The 20479-nt window shown below is 46.0% G+C and overlaps 1 protein-coding gene across 1 annotated transcript in view; it reads left to right on the top strand.

Annotated features, from left to right (window-relative positions):
* Positions 1 to 18661, top strand: part of LOC120038571 (transcription elongation factor A protein 2-like) — a 41243-nt gene extending 22582 nt beyond the window's left edge. Inside the window, exons 9-10 of the mRNA XM_038984265.1 lie at positions 8900 to 8971; positions 16834 to 18661. Coding sequence (XP_038840193.1) covers positions 8900 to 8971; positions 16834 to 16842 — 81 coding nt within the window. The 3' untranslated portion in view covers positions 16843 to 18661. The remainder of the gene's footprint in view (positions 1 to 8899; positions 8972 to 16833) is intronic.
* Positions 18662 to 20479: the final 1818 nt, after the last annotated feature.

Raw genomic sequence — 20479 nt, 5'->3', positions numbered from 1 at the left:
ATAGTGAACTGCACCTACATGCAGGTACTGACATAGTGAACTGGACACAGGTACTGACATAGTGAACTGCACCTACACACAGGTACTGACATAGTGAACTGCACCTACACACAGGTACTGACATAGTGAACTGCACCTACATGCAGGTACTGACATAGTGAACTGGACACAGGTACTGACATAGTGAACTGCACCTACACGCAGGTACTGACATAGTGAACTGGACACAGGTACTGACATAGTGAACTGCACCTACACGCAGGTACTGACATAGTGAACTGGACACAGGTACTGACATAGTGAACTGGACACAGGTACTGACATAGTGAACTGGACACAGGTACTGACATAGTGAACTGGACACAGGTACTGACATAGTGAACTGGACACAGGTACTGACATAGTGAACTGGAAACAGGTACTGACATAGTGAACTGCACACAGGTACTGACATAGTGAACTGCACACAGGTACTGACATAGTGAACTGGACTCAGGTACTGACATAGTGAACTGGACCTACACGCAGGTACTGACATAGTGAACTGCACCTACACACAGGTACTGACATAGTGAACTGGACACAGGTACTGACATAGTGAACTGGACCTCTACACAGGTCCTGACATAGTGAACTGGACACAGGTACTGACATAGTGAACTGCACCTACACACAGGTACTGACATAGTGCACTGGACCTCTACACAGGTACTGACACAGTGAACTGGACACAGGTACTGACATAGTGAACTGGACACAGGTACTGACATAGTGAACTGGACCTCTACACAGGTACTGACATAGTGCACTGGACCTCTACACAGGTACTGACACAGTGAACTGGACACAGGTACTGACATAGTGAACTGGACACAGGTACTGACATAGTGAACTGGACACAGGTACTGACATAGTGAACTGGACACAGGTATTGACATAGTGAACTGGACACAGGTACTGACATAGTGAACTGGACCTCTACACAGGTACTGACATAGTGAACTGGACCTCTACACAGGTACTGACATAGTGAACTGGACCTCTACCCAGGTACTGACATAGTGAACTGGAAACAGGTACTGACATAGTGAACTGGACCTACACACAGGTACTGACATAGTGAACTGGACACAGGTACTGACATAGTGAACTGGACCTCTACACAGGTACTGACATAGTGAACTGGACCTCTACACAGGTACTGACACAGTGAACTGGACACAGGTACTGACATAGTGAACTGGACCTCTACACAGGTACTGACATAGTGAACTGGACACAGGTACTGACATAGTGAACTGCACCTCTGCACAGGTATTGACATAGTGAACTGGACCTCTACACAGGTACTGACATAGTGAACTGGACCTCTACACAGGTACTGACATAGTGAACTGGACACAGGTACTGACATAGTGAACTGGACCTCTACCCAGGTACTGACACAGTGACCTGCACCTCTACACAGGTACTGACATAGTGAACTGCACCTCTACACAGGTACTGACATAGTGAACTGGACACAGGTACTGACATAGTGAACTGCACCTCTACACAGGTACTGACATAGTGAACTGGACCTACACACAGGTACTGACATAGTGAACTGGACATAGGTACTGACATAGTGAACTGCACCTCTACACAGGTACTGACATAGTGAACTGGACACAGGTACTGACATAGTGAACTGGACCTCTACACAGGTACTGACATAGTGAACTCCACCTCTACACAGGTACTGACATAGTGAACTGGACCTCTACACAGGTACTGACATAGTGAACTCCACCTCTACACAGGTACTGACATAGTGAACTCCACCTCTACACAGGTACTGACATAGTGAACTCCACCTCTACACAGGTACTGACATAGTGAACTGGACCTCTACACAGGGACTGACATAGTGAACTGGACCTCTACACAGGGACTGACATAGTGAGCTGCACCTCTACACAGGTACTGACATAGTGAACTGGACATAGGTACTGACATAGTGAACTGGACCTCTACACAGGGACTGACATAGTGAACTGGACCTCTACACAGGGACTGACATAGTGAACTGCACCTCTACACAGGTACTGACATAGTGAACTGGACATAGGTACTGACATAGTGAACTGGACACAGGTACTGACATAGTGAACTGCACCTCTACACAGGTACTGACATAGTGAACTGGACATAGGTACTGACATAGTGAACTGGACACAGGTACTGACATAGTGAACTGCACCTCTACACAGGTACTGACATAGTGAACTGGAAACAGGTACTGACATAGTGAACTGGACCTCTACCCAGGTACTGACATAGTGAACTGGACACAGGTACTGACATAGTGAACTGGACACAGGTACTGACATAGTGAACTGGACCTCTACACAGGTACTGACATAGTGAACTGGACCTCTACACAGGTCCTGACATAGTGAACTGGACACAGGTACTGACATAGTGAACTGCACCTACACACAGGTACTGACATAGTGCACTGGACCTCTACACAGGTACTGACACAGTGAACTGGACACAGGTACTGACATAGTGAACTGGACACAGGTACTGACATAGTGAACTGGACCTCTACACAGGTACTGACATAGTGCACTGGACCTCTACACAGGTACTGACACAGTGAACTGGACACAGGTACTGACATAGTGAACTAGACACAGGTACTGACATAGTGAACTGGACACAGGTACTGACATAGTGAACTGGACACAGGTATTGACATAGTGAACTGGACACAGGTACTGACATAGTGAACTGGACCTCTACACAGGTACTGACATAGTGAACTGGACCTCTACACAGGTACTGACATAGTGAACTGGACCTCTACCCAGGTACTGACATAGTGAACTGGAAACAGGTACTGACATAGTGAACTGGACCTACACACAGGTACTGACATAGTGAACTGGACACAGGTACTGACATAGTGAACTGGACCTCTACACAGGTACTGACATAGTGAACTGGACCTCTACACAGGTACTGACACAGTGAACTGTACACAGGTACTGACATAGTGAACTGGACCTCTACACAGGTACTGACATAGTGAACTGGACACAGGTACTGACATAGTGAACTGCACCTCTGCACAGGTATTGACATAGTGAACTGGACCTCTACACAGGTACTGACATAGTGAACTGGACCTCTACACAGGTACTGACATAGTGAACTGGACACAGGTACTGACATAGTGAACTGGACCTCTACCCAGGTACTGACATAGTGACCTGCACCTCTACACAGGTACTGACATAGTGAACTGCACCTCTACACAGGTACTGACATAGTGAACTGGACACAGGTACTGACATAGTGAACTGCACCTCTACACAGGTACTGACATAGTGAACTGGACCTACACACAGGTACTGACATAGTGAACTGGACATAGGTACTGACATAGTGAACTGCACCTCTACACAGGTACTGACATAGTGAACTGGACACAGGTACTGACATAGTGAACTGGACCTCTACACAGGTACTGACATAGTGAACTCCACCTCTACACAGGTACTGACATAGTGAACTCCACCTCTACACAGGTACTGACATAGTGAACTCCACCTCTACACAGGTACTGACATAGTGAACTCCACCTCTACACAGGTACTGACATAGTGAACTCCACCTCTACACAGGTACTGACATAGTGAACTGGACCTCTACACAGGGACTGACATAGTGAACTGGACCTCTACACAGGGACTGACATAGTGAGCTGCACCTCTACACAGGTACTGACATAGTGAACTGGACATAGGTACTGACATAGTGAACTGGACCTCTACACAGGGACTGACATAGTGAACTGGACCTCTACACAGGGACTGACATAGTGAACTGCACCTCTACACAGGTACTGACATAGTGAACTGGACATAGGTACTGACATAGTGAACTGGACACAGGTACTGACATAGTGAACTGCACCTCTACACAGGTACTGACATAGTGAACTGGACATAGGTACTGACATAGTGAACTGGACACAGGTACTGACATAGTGAACTGCACCTCTACACAGGTACTGACATAGTGAACTGGAAACAGGTACTGACATAGTGAACTGGACCTCTACCCAGGTACTGACATAGTGAACTGGACACAGGTACTGACATAGTGAACTGGACACAGGTACTGACATAGTGAACTGGACCTCTACACAGGTACTGACATAGTGAACTGGACCTCTACACAGGTACTGACATAGTGAACTGGACCTCTACCCAGGTACTGACATAGTGAACTGGAAACAGGTACTGACATAGTGAACTGGACCTACACACAGGTACTGACATAGTGAACTGGACACAGGTACTGACATAGTGAACTGGACCTCTACACAGGTACTGACATAGTGAACTGGACCTCTACACAGGTACTGACACAGTGAACTGGACACAGGTACTGACATAGTGAACTGGACCTCTACACAGGTACTGACATAGTGAACTGGACACAGGTACTGACATAGTGAACTGCACTTCTGCACAGGTACTGACATAGTGAACTGGACCTCTACACAGGTACTGACATAGTGAACTGGACCTCTACACAGGTACTGACATAGTGAACTGGACACAAGTACTGACATAGTGAACTGGATACAGGTACTGACATAGTGAACTGCACCTCTACACAGGTACTGACATAGTGAACTGCACCTCTACACAGGTACTGACATAGTGAACTGGACACAGGTACTGACATAGTGAACTGCACCTCTACACAGGTACTGACATAGTGAACTGGACCTACACACAGGTACTGACATAGTGAACTGGACATAGGTACTGACATAGTGAACTGCACCTCTACACAGGTACTGCCATAGTGAACTGGACACAGGTACTGACATAGTGAACTGGACCTCTACACAGGGACTAACATAGTGAACTGCACCTCTACACAGGTACTGACATAGTTAACTGGACCTCTACCCAGGTACTGACATAGTGAACTCCACCTCTACACAGGTACTGACATAGTGAACTCCACCTCTACACAGGTACTGACATAGTGAACTCCACCTCTACACAGGTACTGACATAGTGAACTCCACCTCTACACAGGTACTGACATAGTGAACTGGACCTCTACACAGGGACTGACATAGTGAACTGGACCTCTACACAGGTACTGACATAGTGAACTGGACCTCTACACAGGGACTGACATAGTGAACTGCACCTCTACACAGGGACTGACATAGTGAACTGGACCTCTACACAGGGACTGACATAGTGAACTGCACCTCTACACAGGGACTGACATAGTGAACTGGACCTCTACACAGGGACTGACATAGTGAACTGGACCTCTACCCAGGGACTGACATAGTGAACTGGACCTCTACACAGGGACTGACATAGTGAACTGCACCTCTACACAGGGACTGACATAGTGAACTGCACCTCTACACAGGGACTAACATAGTGAACTGCACCTCTACACAGGGACTGACATAGTGAACTGGACCTCTACCCAGGTACTGACATAGTGAACTGCACCTCTACACAGGTACTGACATAGTGAACTGGACCTCTACACAGGGACTGACATAGTGAACTGCACCTCTACACAGGGACTAACATAGTGAACTGCACCTCTACACAGGGACTGACATAGTGAACTGGACCTCTACACAGGGACTGACATAGTGAACTGGACCTCTACACAGGGACTAACATAGTGAACTGGACCTCTACACAGGGACTGACATAGTGAACTGGACCTCTACACAGGGACTGACATAGTGAACTGGACCTCTACACAGGGACTGACATAGTGAACTGGACCTCTACACAGGGACTGACATAGTGAACTGGACCTCTACACAGGGACTGACATAGTGAACTGGACCTCTACACAGGGACTAACATAGTGAACTGGACCTCTACATAGGGACTGACATAGTGAACTGGACCTCTACACAGGGACTGACATAGTGAACTGGACCTCTACACAGGGACTAACATACCGTGCCTTCAGAAAGTATTCAAACAGCTAACAGATACTATAGATGAGAGGTAGGCTACTGGCGGCCCGCGGGCCAAAACTGGACTCAAAGTATTGTTTTTTTGGACCGCCAAAGATTTTAGTGGGATTTTTTTTGATATCTATATATACACATTGTATTCAGAAAGTATTCAGACCCTTTGACTTTTTCCATCTTTGTTACGTTACAGTTATTCTAAAATTAATTAAATTGTTTGTTTTCTTCATCAATCTACACACCATAACATAAACAGGTTTTTAGAAATGTCACTCAAGGACACTCAAGGACATTAAAATGTGTCACATGCGCCAAATACAAGTGTAGACCTTACTGTGAAATGCTTACTTACAAGCCCTTAACCAACAGTGCAGTTTAAGAAAAGTTAAGAAAATGTTTACCAAATAAACTATAGTAGAAAATAATAAGAAGTAACACAATAACATAACAGTAACGAGGCTATATATAGGAGGTACCGGTACCGAGTCAGTGTGTGGGAGTAAAGGTTAGAGGTCATTTGTACATGTAGGTAGGGGTGAAGTGACTATGCATAGATAATAAACAGCGAGTAGCAGAACTGTAAAAAACTAATGGATGGGGGCGTCAATGTAAAGAGTTTCCATTAATTATTCAGCAGTCTTATGGCTTGGGGGTAGAAGCTGTTAAGGAGCATTTTGGTCCTAGACTTGGTGTTCCGGTACAGCTTGCCGTGCGGTAGCAGAGAGAACAGTCTATGACTTGGGTGACTGGAGTCTTTGACAATTGTTTGTGCTTTCCTCTGACACCGCCTGGTATATAGGTCCTGGATGGCAGGAAGCTTGGCCCCAGTGATGTACTGGGCCGTACGCACTACCCTCTGTAGCGACTTGTTGGCGTACCAGGCGGTGATGCAACCGGTCAGGAAGCTCTCGATGGTGCAGATGTACAACTTTTTGTTAATCTGGGGACCCATGCCAAATCTTTTCAGTCTCCTGAGGGGAAAAGGTGTTGTCGTGCCCTCTTCATGATTGTCTTAGTATGTCCAGAGACTTGTCCCGAAGCCACTCCTGCGCTGTCTCTGCTGTGTGCTTAAGGTCGTTGTCCTGTTGGAAGGTGAACAGTCGCCCCAGTCTGAGGTCCTGAGTGCTCTGGAGCAGGTTTTCATCAAGGATCTCTCTATACTTTGCTCTGTTCATCTTTCCCTCGATCCTGACTAGTCTCCCAGTCCCTGCCGCTGAAAAACACCCCCACAGCATGATGCTGCCACCACCACCATGCTTCACCGTAGGGAGGTTTCCTACAGGGTTCCTCCAGACATGTGACGCTTGGCATTCAGGCCACAGTGTTCAATCTTGGTTTCATCAGACCAGAGAATCTTGTTTCTCATGGTCTGAGAGTCCTTTAGGTTTGCAGCCTTGCTGCTGTTCCAGTTTCAACTGTTCTGCCTGCGGTTATGGAACCCCTACTTGTCCCAGACCTGCTGTTTTCAACTCTTAATGATCTGCTATGAAAAGCCAACTGACATTTATTCCTGATTATTATTTGACCATGCTTGTCATTTATGAACATTTTGAACATCTTGGCCATGTTCTGTTATAATCTCCACCCGGCACAGCCAGAAGAGGACTGGCCACCCCTCATAGCCTGGTTCCTCTCTAGGTTTCTTCCTAGGTTTTGGCCTTTCTAGGGAGCTTTTCCTAGCCACCGTGCTTCTACACCTGCATTGCTTGCTGTTTGAGGTTTTAGGCTGGGTTTCTGTACAGCACTTCGAGATATTAGCTGATGTACGAAGGGCTATATAAAATAAACTTGATTTGATTTGATTTAGGTGCCTTTTGGCAAACTCCTAGCAGGCTGTCATGTGCCTTTTACTGAGGAGTGGCTTCCGTTTGGCCACTTTACTATAAAGGCCTGATTGGTGGAGTAGTGCAGAGATGGTTGTCCTTCTGGAAGGTTCTCCCATCTCCACAGAGGAACTCTGGAGCTCTGTCAGAGTGACCATTGGGTTCTTGGTCACCTCCCTGGCCAAGGCCCTTCTCCCCCGATTGCTCTGTTTGGACGGGCGGCCAGCTCTAGGAAGAGTCTTGGTGGTTCCAAACTTCTTCCCTTTAAGAATGATGGAGACCACTGTGTTCTTGGGGATCTTCAATGCTGCAGAAATGTTTTGGTACCCTTCCCCAGATCTGTGCATCGACACAATTCTGTCTCGGAGCTCTAGGGACAATTCCTTCGACCAAATAGGGCTTCTTCTGTAAAGCACCCCTACCTTGTCACAACACAGATGATTGGCATTAAGAAGGAAAGAAATTCCACAAATTAACTTTTAACAAGGCACACCTGTTAATTTATATGCATTCCAGGTGACTACCTTTATGAAGCTGGTTGAGAGAATGCCAAGAGTGTGCAAAACTGTCATCAAGGCAAAGGGTGGCTACTTTGAAGAATCTACAATATATTTTGATTTTTTTAACACTTTTTTGGTTACTACATGATTCCATATGTGTTATTTCATAGTGTTGATGTCTTCACTATTATTCTACAATGTAGAAAATAGTAAAAATAAAGAAAAACCCTGGAATGAGTAGGTGTGTGAGTGTGAGTAGGTGTGTGCAAACTTTTGACTGGTATTGTATTTATAGATTTTTATTTTGGGGTCAAAAATGACTGTAAAATCATCAGAAATATGTGATCATGTCTCAATGTAATTTAATGTATGTTATTTTCAAAAACAATCTCTTTTTAGCCTTAGTTGTAGTCAATTTGCAGTGTACAAATTATTATCATTATGTTTCGCCCCCCCCGACCATCCGCTCCGGACAAAAATCATCCCACGGCTGGATTTAGTTGCCTACCCCTGCTGTACACGCTGTCGTTCTCTGTGTTTTCTAGGTGCAGACGCGCAGTGCTGATGAACCCATGACCACCTTCGTACTGTGCAACGGCTGTGGCAACCGCTGGAAGGTAGGCTGTGTACCCTGCTCCCTAGTTATAGACACTACCCTGCTCCCTAGTTATATACACTACCCTGCTCCCTAGTTATAGACACTACCCTGCTCCTAGTTATATACACTACCCTGCTCCCTAGTTATAGACACTACCCTGCTCCTAGTTATAGACACTACCCTGCTCCCTAGTTATAGACACTACCCTGCTCCCTAGTTATAGACACTACCCTGCTCCCTAGTTATAGACACTACCCTGCTCCCTAGTTATAGACACTACCCTGCTCCCTAGTTATAGACACTACCTTGCTCCCTAGTTATAGACACTACCCTGCTCCCTAGTTATAGACACTACCCTGCTCCCTAGTTATAGACACTACCCTGCTCCCTAGTTATAGACACTACCCTGCTCCTAGTTATAGACACTACCCTGCTCCCTAGTTATATACACTACCCTGCTCCCTAGTTATAGACACTACCCTGCTCCCTAGTTATAGACACTACCCTGCTCCCTAGTTATATACACTACCCTGCTCCCTAGTTATAGACACTACCCTGCTCCCTAGTTATAGACACTACCCTGCTCCCTAGTTATAGACACTACCCTGCTCCCTAGTTATAGACACTACACTGCTCCCTAGTTATAGACACTACCCTGCTCCCTAGTTATAGACACTACCCTGCTCCCTAGTTATAGACACTACCCTGCTCCCTAGTTATAGATACTACCCTGCTCCCTAGTTATAGACACTACCCTGCTCCCTAGTTATAGACACTACCCTGCTCCCTAGTTATAGACACTACCCTGCTCCCTAGTTATATACACTACCCTGCTCCCTAGTTATAAACACTACCCTGCTCCCTAGTTATAGACACTACCCTGCTCCCTAGTTATAGACACTACCCTGCTCCCTAGTTATAGACACTACCCTGCTCCCTAGTTATAGACACTACCCTGCTCCCTAGTTATAGATACTACCCTGCTCCCTAGTTATAGACACTACCCTGCTCCCTAGTTATAGACACTACCCTGCTCCCTAGTTATAGATACTACCCTGCTCCCTAGTTATAGACACTACCCTGCTCCCTAGTTATAGACACTACCCTGCTCCCTAGTTATAGACACTACCCTGCTCCCTAGTTATAGACACTACCCTGCTCCCTAGTTATAGACACTACCCTGCTCCCTAGTTATAGACACTACCCTGCTCCCTAGTTATAGACACTACCCTGCTCCCTAGTTATAGACACTACCCTGCTCCCTAGTTATAGACACTACCCTGCTCCCTAGTTATAGACACTACCCTGCTCCCTAGTTATAGACACTACCCTGCTCCCTAGTTATAGACACTACCCTGCTCCCTAGTTATAGACACTACCCTGCTCCCTAGTTATAGACACTACCCTGCTCCCTAGTTATAGACACTACCCTGCTCCCTAGTTATAGACACTACCCTGCTCCCTAGTTATAGACACTACCCTGCTCCCTAGTTATAGACACTACCCTGCTCCCTAGTTATAGACACTACCCTGCTCCCTAGTTATAGACACTACCCTGCTCCCTAGTTATAGACACTACCCTGCTCCCTAGTTATAGACACTACCCTGCTCCCTAGTTATAGATACTACCCTGCTCCCTAGTTATAGACACTACCCTGCTTCCTAGTTATAGACACTACCCTGCTCCCTAGTTATAGACATTACCCTGCTCCCTAGTTATAGACACTACCCTGCTCCCTAGTTATAGACACTACCCTGCTCCCTAGTTATAGACACTACCCTGCTCCCTAGTTATAGACACTACCCTGCTCCCTAGTTATAGACACTACCCTGCTCCCTAGTTATAGACACTACCCTGCTCCCTAGTTATAGACACTACCCTGCTCCCTAGTTATAGACACTACCCTGCTCCCTAGTTATAGACACTACCCTGCTCCCTAGTTATAGACACTACCCTGCTCCCTAGTTATAGACACTACCCTGCTCCCTAGTTATAGACATTACCCTGCTCCCTAGTTATAGACACTACCCTGCTCCCTAGTTATAGACACTACCCTGCTCCCTAGTTATAGACACTACCCTGCTCCCTAGTTATAGACACTACCCTGCTCCCTAGTTATAGACACTACCCTGCTCCCTAGTTATAGACACTACCCTGCTCCCTAGTTATAGACACTACCCTGCTCCCTAGTTATAGACACTACCCTGCTCCCTAGTTATATACACTACCCTGCTCCCTAGTTATAGACACTACCCTGCTCCCTAGTTATAGACACTACCCTGCTCCCTAGTTATAGACACTACCCTGCTCCCTAGTTATAGACACTACCCTGCTCCCTAGTTATAGACACTACCCTGCTCCCTAGTTATAGACACTACCCTGCTCCCTAGTTATAGACACTACCCTGCTCCCTAGTTATAGATACTACCCTGCTCCCTAGTTATAGACACTACCCTGCTCCCTAGTTATAGACACTACCCTGCTCCCTAGTTATAGACACTACCCTGCTCCCTAGTTATAGACACTACCCTGCTCCCTAGTTATAGACACTACCCTGCTCCCTAGTTATAGACACTACCCTGCTCCCTAGTTATAGACACTACCCTGCTCCCTAGTTATAGACACTACCCTGCTCCCTAGTTATAGATACTACCCTGCTCCCTAGTTATAGACACTACCCTGCTCCCTAGTTATAGACACTACCCTGCTCCCTAGTTATAGACACTACCCTGCTCCCTAGTTATAGACACTACCCTGCTCCCTAGTTATAGACACTACCCTGCTCCCTAGTTATAGACACTACCCTGCTCCCTAGTTATAGACACTACCCTGCTCCCTAGTTATAGACACTACCCTGCTCCCTAGTTATAGACACTACCCTGCTCCCTAAGTTATAGACACTACCCTGCTCCCTAGTTATAGACACTACCCTGCTCCCTAGTTATAGACACTACCCTGCTCCCTAGTTATAGACACTACCCTGCTCCCTAGTTATAGACACTACCCTGCTCCCTAGTTATAGACACTACCCTGCTCCCTAGTTATAGACACTACCCTGCTCCCTAGTTATAGACACTACCCTGCTCCCTAGTTATAGACACTACCCTGCTCCCTAGTTATAGATACTACCCTGCTCCCTAGTTATAGATACTACCCTGCTCCCTAGTTATAGACACTACCCTGCTCCCTAGTTATAGACACTACCCGGCTCCCTAGGTATAGACACTACCCTGCTCCCTAGTTATAGACACTACCCTGCTCCCTAGTTATAGACACTACCCTGCTCCCTAGTTATAGACACTACCCTGCTCCCTAGTTATAGACACTACCCTGCTCCCTAGTTATAGACACTACCCTGCTCCCTAGTTATAGACACTACCCTGCTCCCTAGTTATAGATACTACCCTGCTCCCTAGTTATAGACACTACCCTGCTCCCTAGTTATAGACACTACCCTGCTCCCTAGTTATAGACACTACCCTGCTCCCTAGTTATAGACACTACCCAGTAGGGAGTACCTTCTTTACTTGATCTGGTGGTTGGAGTTAGAGGTCTTCCTGAATACCCGAGACTAGATCCGGGACCCGCCTGGGTCCAGATCAAAAATTCTGTTTAATGTCACGGGTCTGGTTCTGATGTGATTGTTACGGGTCTGGTTCTGATGTGATTGTCACGGGTCTGGTTCTGATGTGATTGTCACGGGTCTGGTTCTGATCTGATTGTCACGGGTCTGGTTCTGATCTGATCTGATTGTCACGGGTCTGGTTCTGATCTGATGTGATTGTTACGGGTCTGGTTCTGTTCTGATGTGATTGTTACGGTTCTGATCTGATCTGATTGTCACGGGTCTGGTTCTGATCTGATGTGATTGTTACGGGTCTGGTTCTGATGTGATTGTTACGGTTCTGGTTCTGATCTGATTGTTACGGTTCTGATGTGATTGTTACGGGTCTGGTTCTGATGTGATTGTTACGGGTCTGGTTCTGATGTGATTGTTACGGGTCTGGTTCTGATCTGATTGTTACGGGTCTGGTTCTGATGTGATTGTTACTGGTCTGGTTCCGATCTGATGTGATGGTTACGGATCTCGGGTGTAATTTTAACTGTAAGGAACCAGTACAGATCTGAACGCGACCCCCTTGCAGTAGCGTCACGGGGTCGTTTATGTTTCTGCTCTCGCTCTTTGCTTTTCACAAGAGTGTCGTGTAGCTTGTTTTTGTTAGCCAATCAGAAGTCACCAAGAACCAACAGGTCTATTTTTTTAAACGGGTCCAACTTTTTCTTGTTGGAGTTAGGATTGATAAGGGTTTGGGCATTTTGCCGAGTTCCACATGGACCCTTTACCCCCCCTACCCTCTTCTCTAGATCTTAAATGATTGGAACAGTAGTTGTATGTGGTTCACGTTCTGATTTGGGTAGGTGGAATGTTTACCATATCCACTTCTGTCAGATCTGTAGTCATGTGTATAGGGGTAGAGGTAAGGGGTTCATTTGGAATCCAACATATGACTAATACCCTGCTCCCTAGTTATAGACACTACCCTGCTCCCTAGTTATAGACACTACCCTGCTCCCTAGTTATAGACACTACCCTGCTCCCTAGTTATAGATACTACCCTGCTCCCTAGTTATAGACACTACCCTGCTCCCTAGTTATAGATACTACCCTGCTCCCTAGTTATAGATACTACCCTGCTCCCTAGTTATAGACACTACCCTGCTCCCTAGTTATAGACACTACCCTGCTCCCTAGTTATATACACTACCCTGCTCCCTAGTTATAGCCACTACCCTGCTCCCTAGTTATAGACACTACCCTGCTCCCTAGTTATAGACACTACCCTGCTCCCTAGTTATAGACACTACCCTGCTCCCTAGTTATAGACACTACCCTGCTCCCTAGTTATAGACACTACCCTGCTCCCTAGTTATAGACACTACCCTGCTCCCTAGTTATATACACTACCCTGCTCCCTAGTTATAGACACTACCCTGCTCCCTAGTTATAGACACTACCCTGCTCCCTAGTTATAGACACTACCCTGCTCCCTAGTTATAGACACTACCCTGCTCCCTAGTTATAGACACTACCCTGCTCCCTAGTTATAGATACTACCCTGCTCCCTAGTTATAGACACTACCCTGCTCCCTAGTTATAGACACTACCCTGCTCCCTAGTTATAGACACTACCCTGCTCCCTAGTTATAGACACTACCCTGCTCCCTAGTTATAGACACTACCCTGCTCCCTAGTTATAGACACTACCCTGCTCCCTAGTTATAGACACTACCCTGCTCCCTAGTTATAGACACTACCCTGCTCCCTAGTTATAGATACTACCCTGCTCCCTAGTTATAGACACTACCCTGCTCCCTAGTTATAGACACTACCCTGCTCCCTAGTTATAGACACTACCCTGCTCCCTAGTTATAGACACTACCCTGCTCCCTAGTTATAGACACTACCCTGCTCCCTAGTTATAGACACTACCCTGCTCCCTAGTTATAGACACTACCCTGCTCCCTAGTTATAGACACTACCCTGCTCCCTAGTTATAGACACTACCCTGCTCCCTAGTTATAGACACTACCCTGCTCCCTAGTTATAGACACTACCCTGCTCCCTAGTTATAGACACTACCCTGCTCCCTAGTTATAGACACTACCCTGCTCCCTAGTTATAGACACTACCCTGCTCCCTAGTTATAGACACTACCCTGCTCCCTAGTTATAGACACTACCCTGCTCCCTAGTTATAGACACTACCCTGCTCCCTAGTTATAGACACTACCCTGCTCCCTAGTTATAGACACTACCCTGCTCCCTAGTTATAGATACTACCCTGCTCCCTAGTTATAGATACTACCCTGCTCCCTAGTTATAGACACTACCCTGCTCCCTAGTTATAGACACTACCCTGCTCCCTAGTTATAGACACTACCCTGCTCCCTAGTTATAGACACTACCCTGCTCCCTAGTTATAGACACTACCCTGCTCCCTAGTTATAGACACTACCCTGCTCCCTAGTTATAGACACTACCCTGCTCCCTAGTTATAGACACTACCCTGCTCCCTAGTTATAGACACTACCCTGCTCCCTAGTTATAGATACTACCCTGCTCCCTAGTTATAGACACTACCCTGCTCCCTAGTTATAGACACTACCCTGCTCCCTAGTTATAGACACTACCCTGCTCCCTAGTTATAGACACTACCCAGTAGGGAGTACCTTCTTTACTTGATCTGGTGGTTGGAGTTAGTCTTCCTGAATACCCGAGACTAGATCCGGGACCCGCCTGGGTCCAGATCAAAATTCTGTTTAATGTCACGGGTCTGGTTCTGATGTGATTGTTACGGGTCTGGTTCTGATGTGATTGTCACGGGTCTGGTTCTGATGTGATTGTCACGGGTCTGGTTCTGATGTGATTGTCACGGGTCTGGTTCTGATCTGATTGTCACGGGTCTGGTTCTGATCTGATTGTCACGGGTCTGGTTCTGATCTGATCTGATTGTCACGGGTCTGGTTCTGATCTGATGTGATTGTTACGGGTCTGGTTCTGTTCTGATGTGATTGTTACGGTTCTGATCTGATCTGATTGTCACGGGTCTGGTTCTGATCTGATGTGATTGTTACGGGTCTGGTTCTGATGTGATTGTTACGGTTCTGGTTCTGATCTGATTGTTACGGTTCTGATGTGATTGTTACGGGTCTGGTTCTGATGTGATTGTTACGGGTCTGGTTCTGATCTGATTGTTACGGTTCTGATGTGATTGTTACGGGTCTGGTTCTGATGTGATTGTTACGGGTCTGGTTCTGATGTGATTGTTACGGGTCTGGTTCTGATGTGATTGTTACGGGTCTGGTTCTGATGTGATTGTTACGGGTCTGGTTCTGATGTGATTGTTACGGGTCTGGTTCTGATGTGATTGTTACTGGTCTGGTTCCGATCTGATGTGATGGTTACGGATCTCGGGTGTAATTTTAACTGTAAGGAACCAGTACAGATCTGAACGCGACCCCCTTGCAGTAGCGTCACGGGGTCGTTTATGTTTCTGCTCTCGCTCTTTGCTTTTCACAAGAGTGTCGTGTAGCTTGTTTTTGTTAGCCAATCAGAAGTCACCAAGAACCAACAGGTCTATTTTTTTAAACGGGTCCAACTTTTTCTTGTTGGAGTTAGGATTGATAAGGGTTTGGGCATTTTGCCGAGTTCCACATGGACCCTTTACCCCCCCTACCCTCTTCTCTAGATCTTAAATGATTGGAACAGTAGTTGTATGTATGTGGTTCACGTTCTGATTTGGTTAGGTGGAATGTTTACCATATCCACTTCTGTCAGATCTGTAGTCATGTGTATAGGGGTAGAGGTAAGGGGTTCATTTGGAATCCAACATATGACTAATGAGAGGTACCTAACCTTGACTTGTTGTGATTTGTAAATAAGGGCTAGGAGAAATAGGGGAAGTGGAATCATGGTGATACGTTGTGTCTTGGCTGCTCAGCCCTTTTGCAGTACCACAGTGTCACCACTAGATGGCAGCAGATGTAGGGGAAGTGGATTCATGATGCTACGGTTGTTGCTTGGCTGCGCAGCCCTTTTGCAGTACCACAGTTTCACCACTAGATGGCAGCAGACATTGTCAAGCAGTGGTGACTTTACCGGTTACTAATGTAGTGGTAACCATGCAGACTTTTAATGAAGTTATATATTCTCTCACATCAGGATAATACAACACACCTACCAGATAGTTTATTTTTTTCTCTCATGTATTCTCACATTTTAGTAATTTATCCAGAAGGACTTGCAATCAGTGCATTCAACTAAAGTAAATCACCCACAGGTATAACCTTTACTGAAACCCTTTTCTCCTTCCACTCCAGTTCTGTTGAGGAGAAGATGATGATTGGCTACAAGATGAGCTGACACGGATAAAGAAGAACCGGGACCTATTTTGTTACAACTGCAAATCTGTTTTTTTTCTTTCTTCCTTTTGTTGTTTTTATTTTGTTTTGATACCTCATAAATCTGGAATATATTTTGAGAAAATGTTTGACGTGTATTAGTATTTTAATGATATTCTATGATATGGAGCCTGTCTAGTATTTTAATTTCTATGATATGGAGCTAGTCTAGTATTTTAATTTCTATGATATGGAGCTAGTCTAGGATTTTAATTTCTATGATATGGAGCTAGTCTAGTATTTTAATTTCTATGATATGGAGCTAGTCTAGTATTTTAATTTCTATGATATGGAGCTAGTCTAGTATTTTAATTTCTATGATATGGAGCCTGTCTAGTATTTTAATTTCTATGATATGGAGCTAGTCTAGTATTTTAATTTCTATGATATGAAGCTAGTCTAGGATTTTAATTTCTATGATATGGAGCTAGTCTAGTATTTTAATTTCTATGATATGGAGCTAGTCTAGTATTTTAATTTCTGTGATATGGAGCTAGCCTGGGTACCTTTTCTGTTTCTGCTCTCTTACCACAACCTCTTATTGAATGTCAACGAGTTGACAAGAGCACTGACCGATCTCAGAAACCGATCACGGAAACCGATCTCGGAAACCGATCTCGGTACCAGGCTGAAGTTAAGCACTTACTCTTAAAGACAAGGTTTTGGTTTGATGTTTATTAGTTTAAGCTATATCTTACAACAACAACAAAAAAAAAGCTTTTGTTTTTGGCATTAGGGAACATAGTGGTGCCTTTCTTTGCCTCTCTGTGCCACAAATGATTATTTTGCTATTCGTTTTATACACTTGCTGTAGATAGAGTATATGCACTCTTGACGTGTGTATCCCAAATGGCACCCTATTCACTATATAGGGCACTAAAAGTAGTGCACTACAAAGGGGATAGGGTGCCATTTGGGATACACACCTGCTGTATATAGAGTCATTCTGAATCTACTGTCTTACAAACACGCTGCACGGGTTCTTAAAGACTTCCATTTAGGTTTAAATTCTTCTGTTAAAATGAACAAATGAATGAAACTGGAGGTTCTGCTAGAAGATGTAGAGTTACAGAGGAGTGGAATGAGAAAAGGGAGGAGACGGGACAGTTGTCAGTTTCTCCTCTTGTCCTTCTCTGATCGTACGCTAGTGAAGGGTTAGCGGGGACTGGAGAAGTAGCCTGATCGTACGTTAGTAAAGGGTTGGCGGGGACTGGAGAAGTAGCCTGATCGTACGTTAGTAAAGGGTTAGCGGGTACTGGAGAAGTAGCCTGATCATACGCTAGTAAAGGGTTAGCGGGGACTGGAGAAGTAGCCTGATCATACGCTAGTAAAGGGTTAGCGGGGACTGGAGAAGTAGCCTGATCGTACGCTAGTAAAGGTTTAGCGGGTACTGGAGAAGTAGCCTGATCGTACGCTAGTAAAGGGTTAGCGGGGACTGGAGAAGTAGCCTGATCGTACACTAGTAAAGGGTTAGCGGGGACCGGAGAAGTAGCCTGATCGTACGCTAGTAAAGGGTTAGCGGGTACTGGAGAAGTAGCCTGATATCCAAACCTACTTTCTCCGTTGTTGAAACAATGATAATGATGTTGGTTGGATTTCAGGCTACTGGAGAAGAGGGCATCCTGACAAAAACGGTCGACTGGTTTGAAAAGTTTTGTCATGCAAGTGATTTATTTTGTATGTAAACACTTGTCCTCCCAATGGGAACTTGTTTTAAATTAAAAGCAGTAGGGAGTGTGGAAAGAGACTGGCGGTCCTGGTGAGTTCTTGTTAGAACTTTGTAAACACTTTTTTATTTAACCAGGCAAGTCTGTGAAAGAACAAATTCTTATTTACAATGAAGGCCTATCTCCGGCCAAACCCTAACCCGGACGACGCTGGGCCAATTGTGCGCTGCCCTATGGGATTCCCCAATACAGCCTGGAATCGAAACAAGGGTTTGTAGTGATGCCTCTAGCACTGAAATGCCTTAGACCGCAAGCCACTCGGGAGCCTGAAATCAACTGGGCCACGTGGAGTTCAGTAAATCAACTGGGCCACGTGGAGTTCAGTAAATCAACTGGGCCACGTACAGTTCAGTAAATCAACTGGGCCACGTACAGTTCAGTAGATCAACTGGGCCACGTGCAGTTCAGTAAATCAACTGGGCCACGTGCAGTTCAGTAAATCAACTGGGCCACGTACAGTTCAGTAAATCAACTGGGCCACGTACAGTTCAGAAGATCAACTGGGCCACGTACAGTTCAGTAAATCAACTGGGCCACGTGCAGTTCAGTAAATCAACTGGGCCACGTGCAGTTCAGTAGATCAACTGGGCCACGTACAGTTCAGTAAATCAACTGGGCCACGTGCAGTTCAGTAAATCAACTGGGCCACGTGCAGTTCAGTAAATCAACTGGGCCACGTGCAGTTCAGTAGATCAACTGGGCCACGTGCAGTTCAGTAAATCAACTGGGCCACGTGCAGTTCAGTAAATCAACTGGGCCACGTGCAGTTCAGTAGATCAACTGGGCCACGTACAGTTCAGTAAATCAACTGGGCCACGTGCAGTTCAGTAAATCAACTGGGCCACGTGCAGTTCAGTAAATCAACTGGGCCACGTACAGTACAGTAAATCAACTGGGCCACGTGCAGTTCAGTAAATCAACTGGGCCACGTACAGTACAGTAAATCAACTGGGCCACGTGCAGTTCAGTAAATCAACTGGGCCACGTGAAGTTCAGTAGATCAACTGGGCCACGTACAGTTCAGTAAATCAACTGGGCCACGTGCAGTTCAGTAAATCAACTGGGCCACGTGCAGTTCAGTAAATCAACTGGGCCACGTACAGTTCAGTAGATCAACAAGGCCACGTAGAGTTCAGTAGATCAACTGGGCCACATGCAGTTCAGAAGATCAACTGGGCCACGTACAGTTCAGTAGATCAACTGGGCCACGTGCAGTTCAGTGGATCAACTGGGCCATGTGCAGTTCAGTAAATCAACTGGGCCACGTGCAGTTCAGTAAATCAACTGGGCCATGTGCAGTTCAGTAGATCAACTGGGCCACGTACAGTTCAGTAGATCAACTGGGCCACGTGCAGTTCAGTAAATCAACTGGGCCACGTACAGTTCAGTAAATCAACTGGGCCACGTGCAGTTCAGAAGATCAACTGGGCCACGTGCAGTTCAGAAGATCAACTGGGCCACGTGCAGTTCAGAAGATCAACTGGGCCACGTACAGTTCAGTAGATCAACTGGGCCACGTGCAGTTCAGTGGATCAACTGGGCCACGTGCAGTTCAGTAAATCAACTGGGCCACGTGCAGTTCAGTAAATCAACTGGGCCATGTGCAGTTCAGTAGATCAACTGGGCCACGTACAGTTCAGTAGATCAACTGGGCCACGTGCAGTTCAGTAAATCAACTGGGCCACGTACAGTTCAGTAAATCAACTGGGCCACGTACAGTTCAGTAAATCAACTGGGCCACGTGCAGTTCAGTAAATCAACTGGGCCACGTGCAGTTCAGTAAATCAACTGGGCCACGTACAGTTCAGTAGATCAACAAGGCCACGTAGAGTTCAGTA

This window comes from Salvelinus namaycush, unplaced genomic scaffold (genome assembly GCF_016432855.1).
Source record: "Salvelinus namaycush isolate Seneca unplaced genomic scaffold, SaNama_1.0 Scaffold225, whole genome shotgun sequence".
NCBI classification, from domain to species: Eukaryota; Metazoa; Chordata; class Actinopteri; order Salmoniformes; family Salmonidae; genus Salvelinus; species Salvelinus namaycush.
Note: the sequence above shows the minus strand (reverse complement) of the source record. Positions and strands in the feature narration are given on the sequence as shown.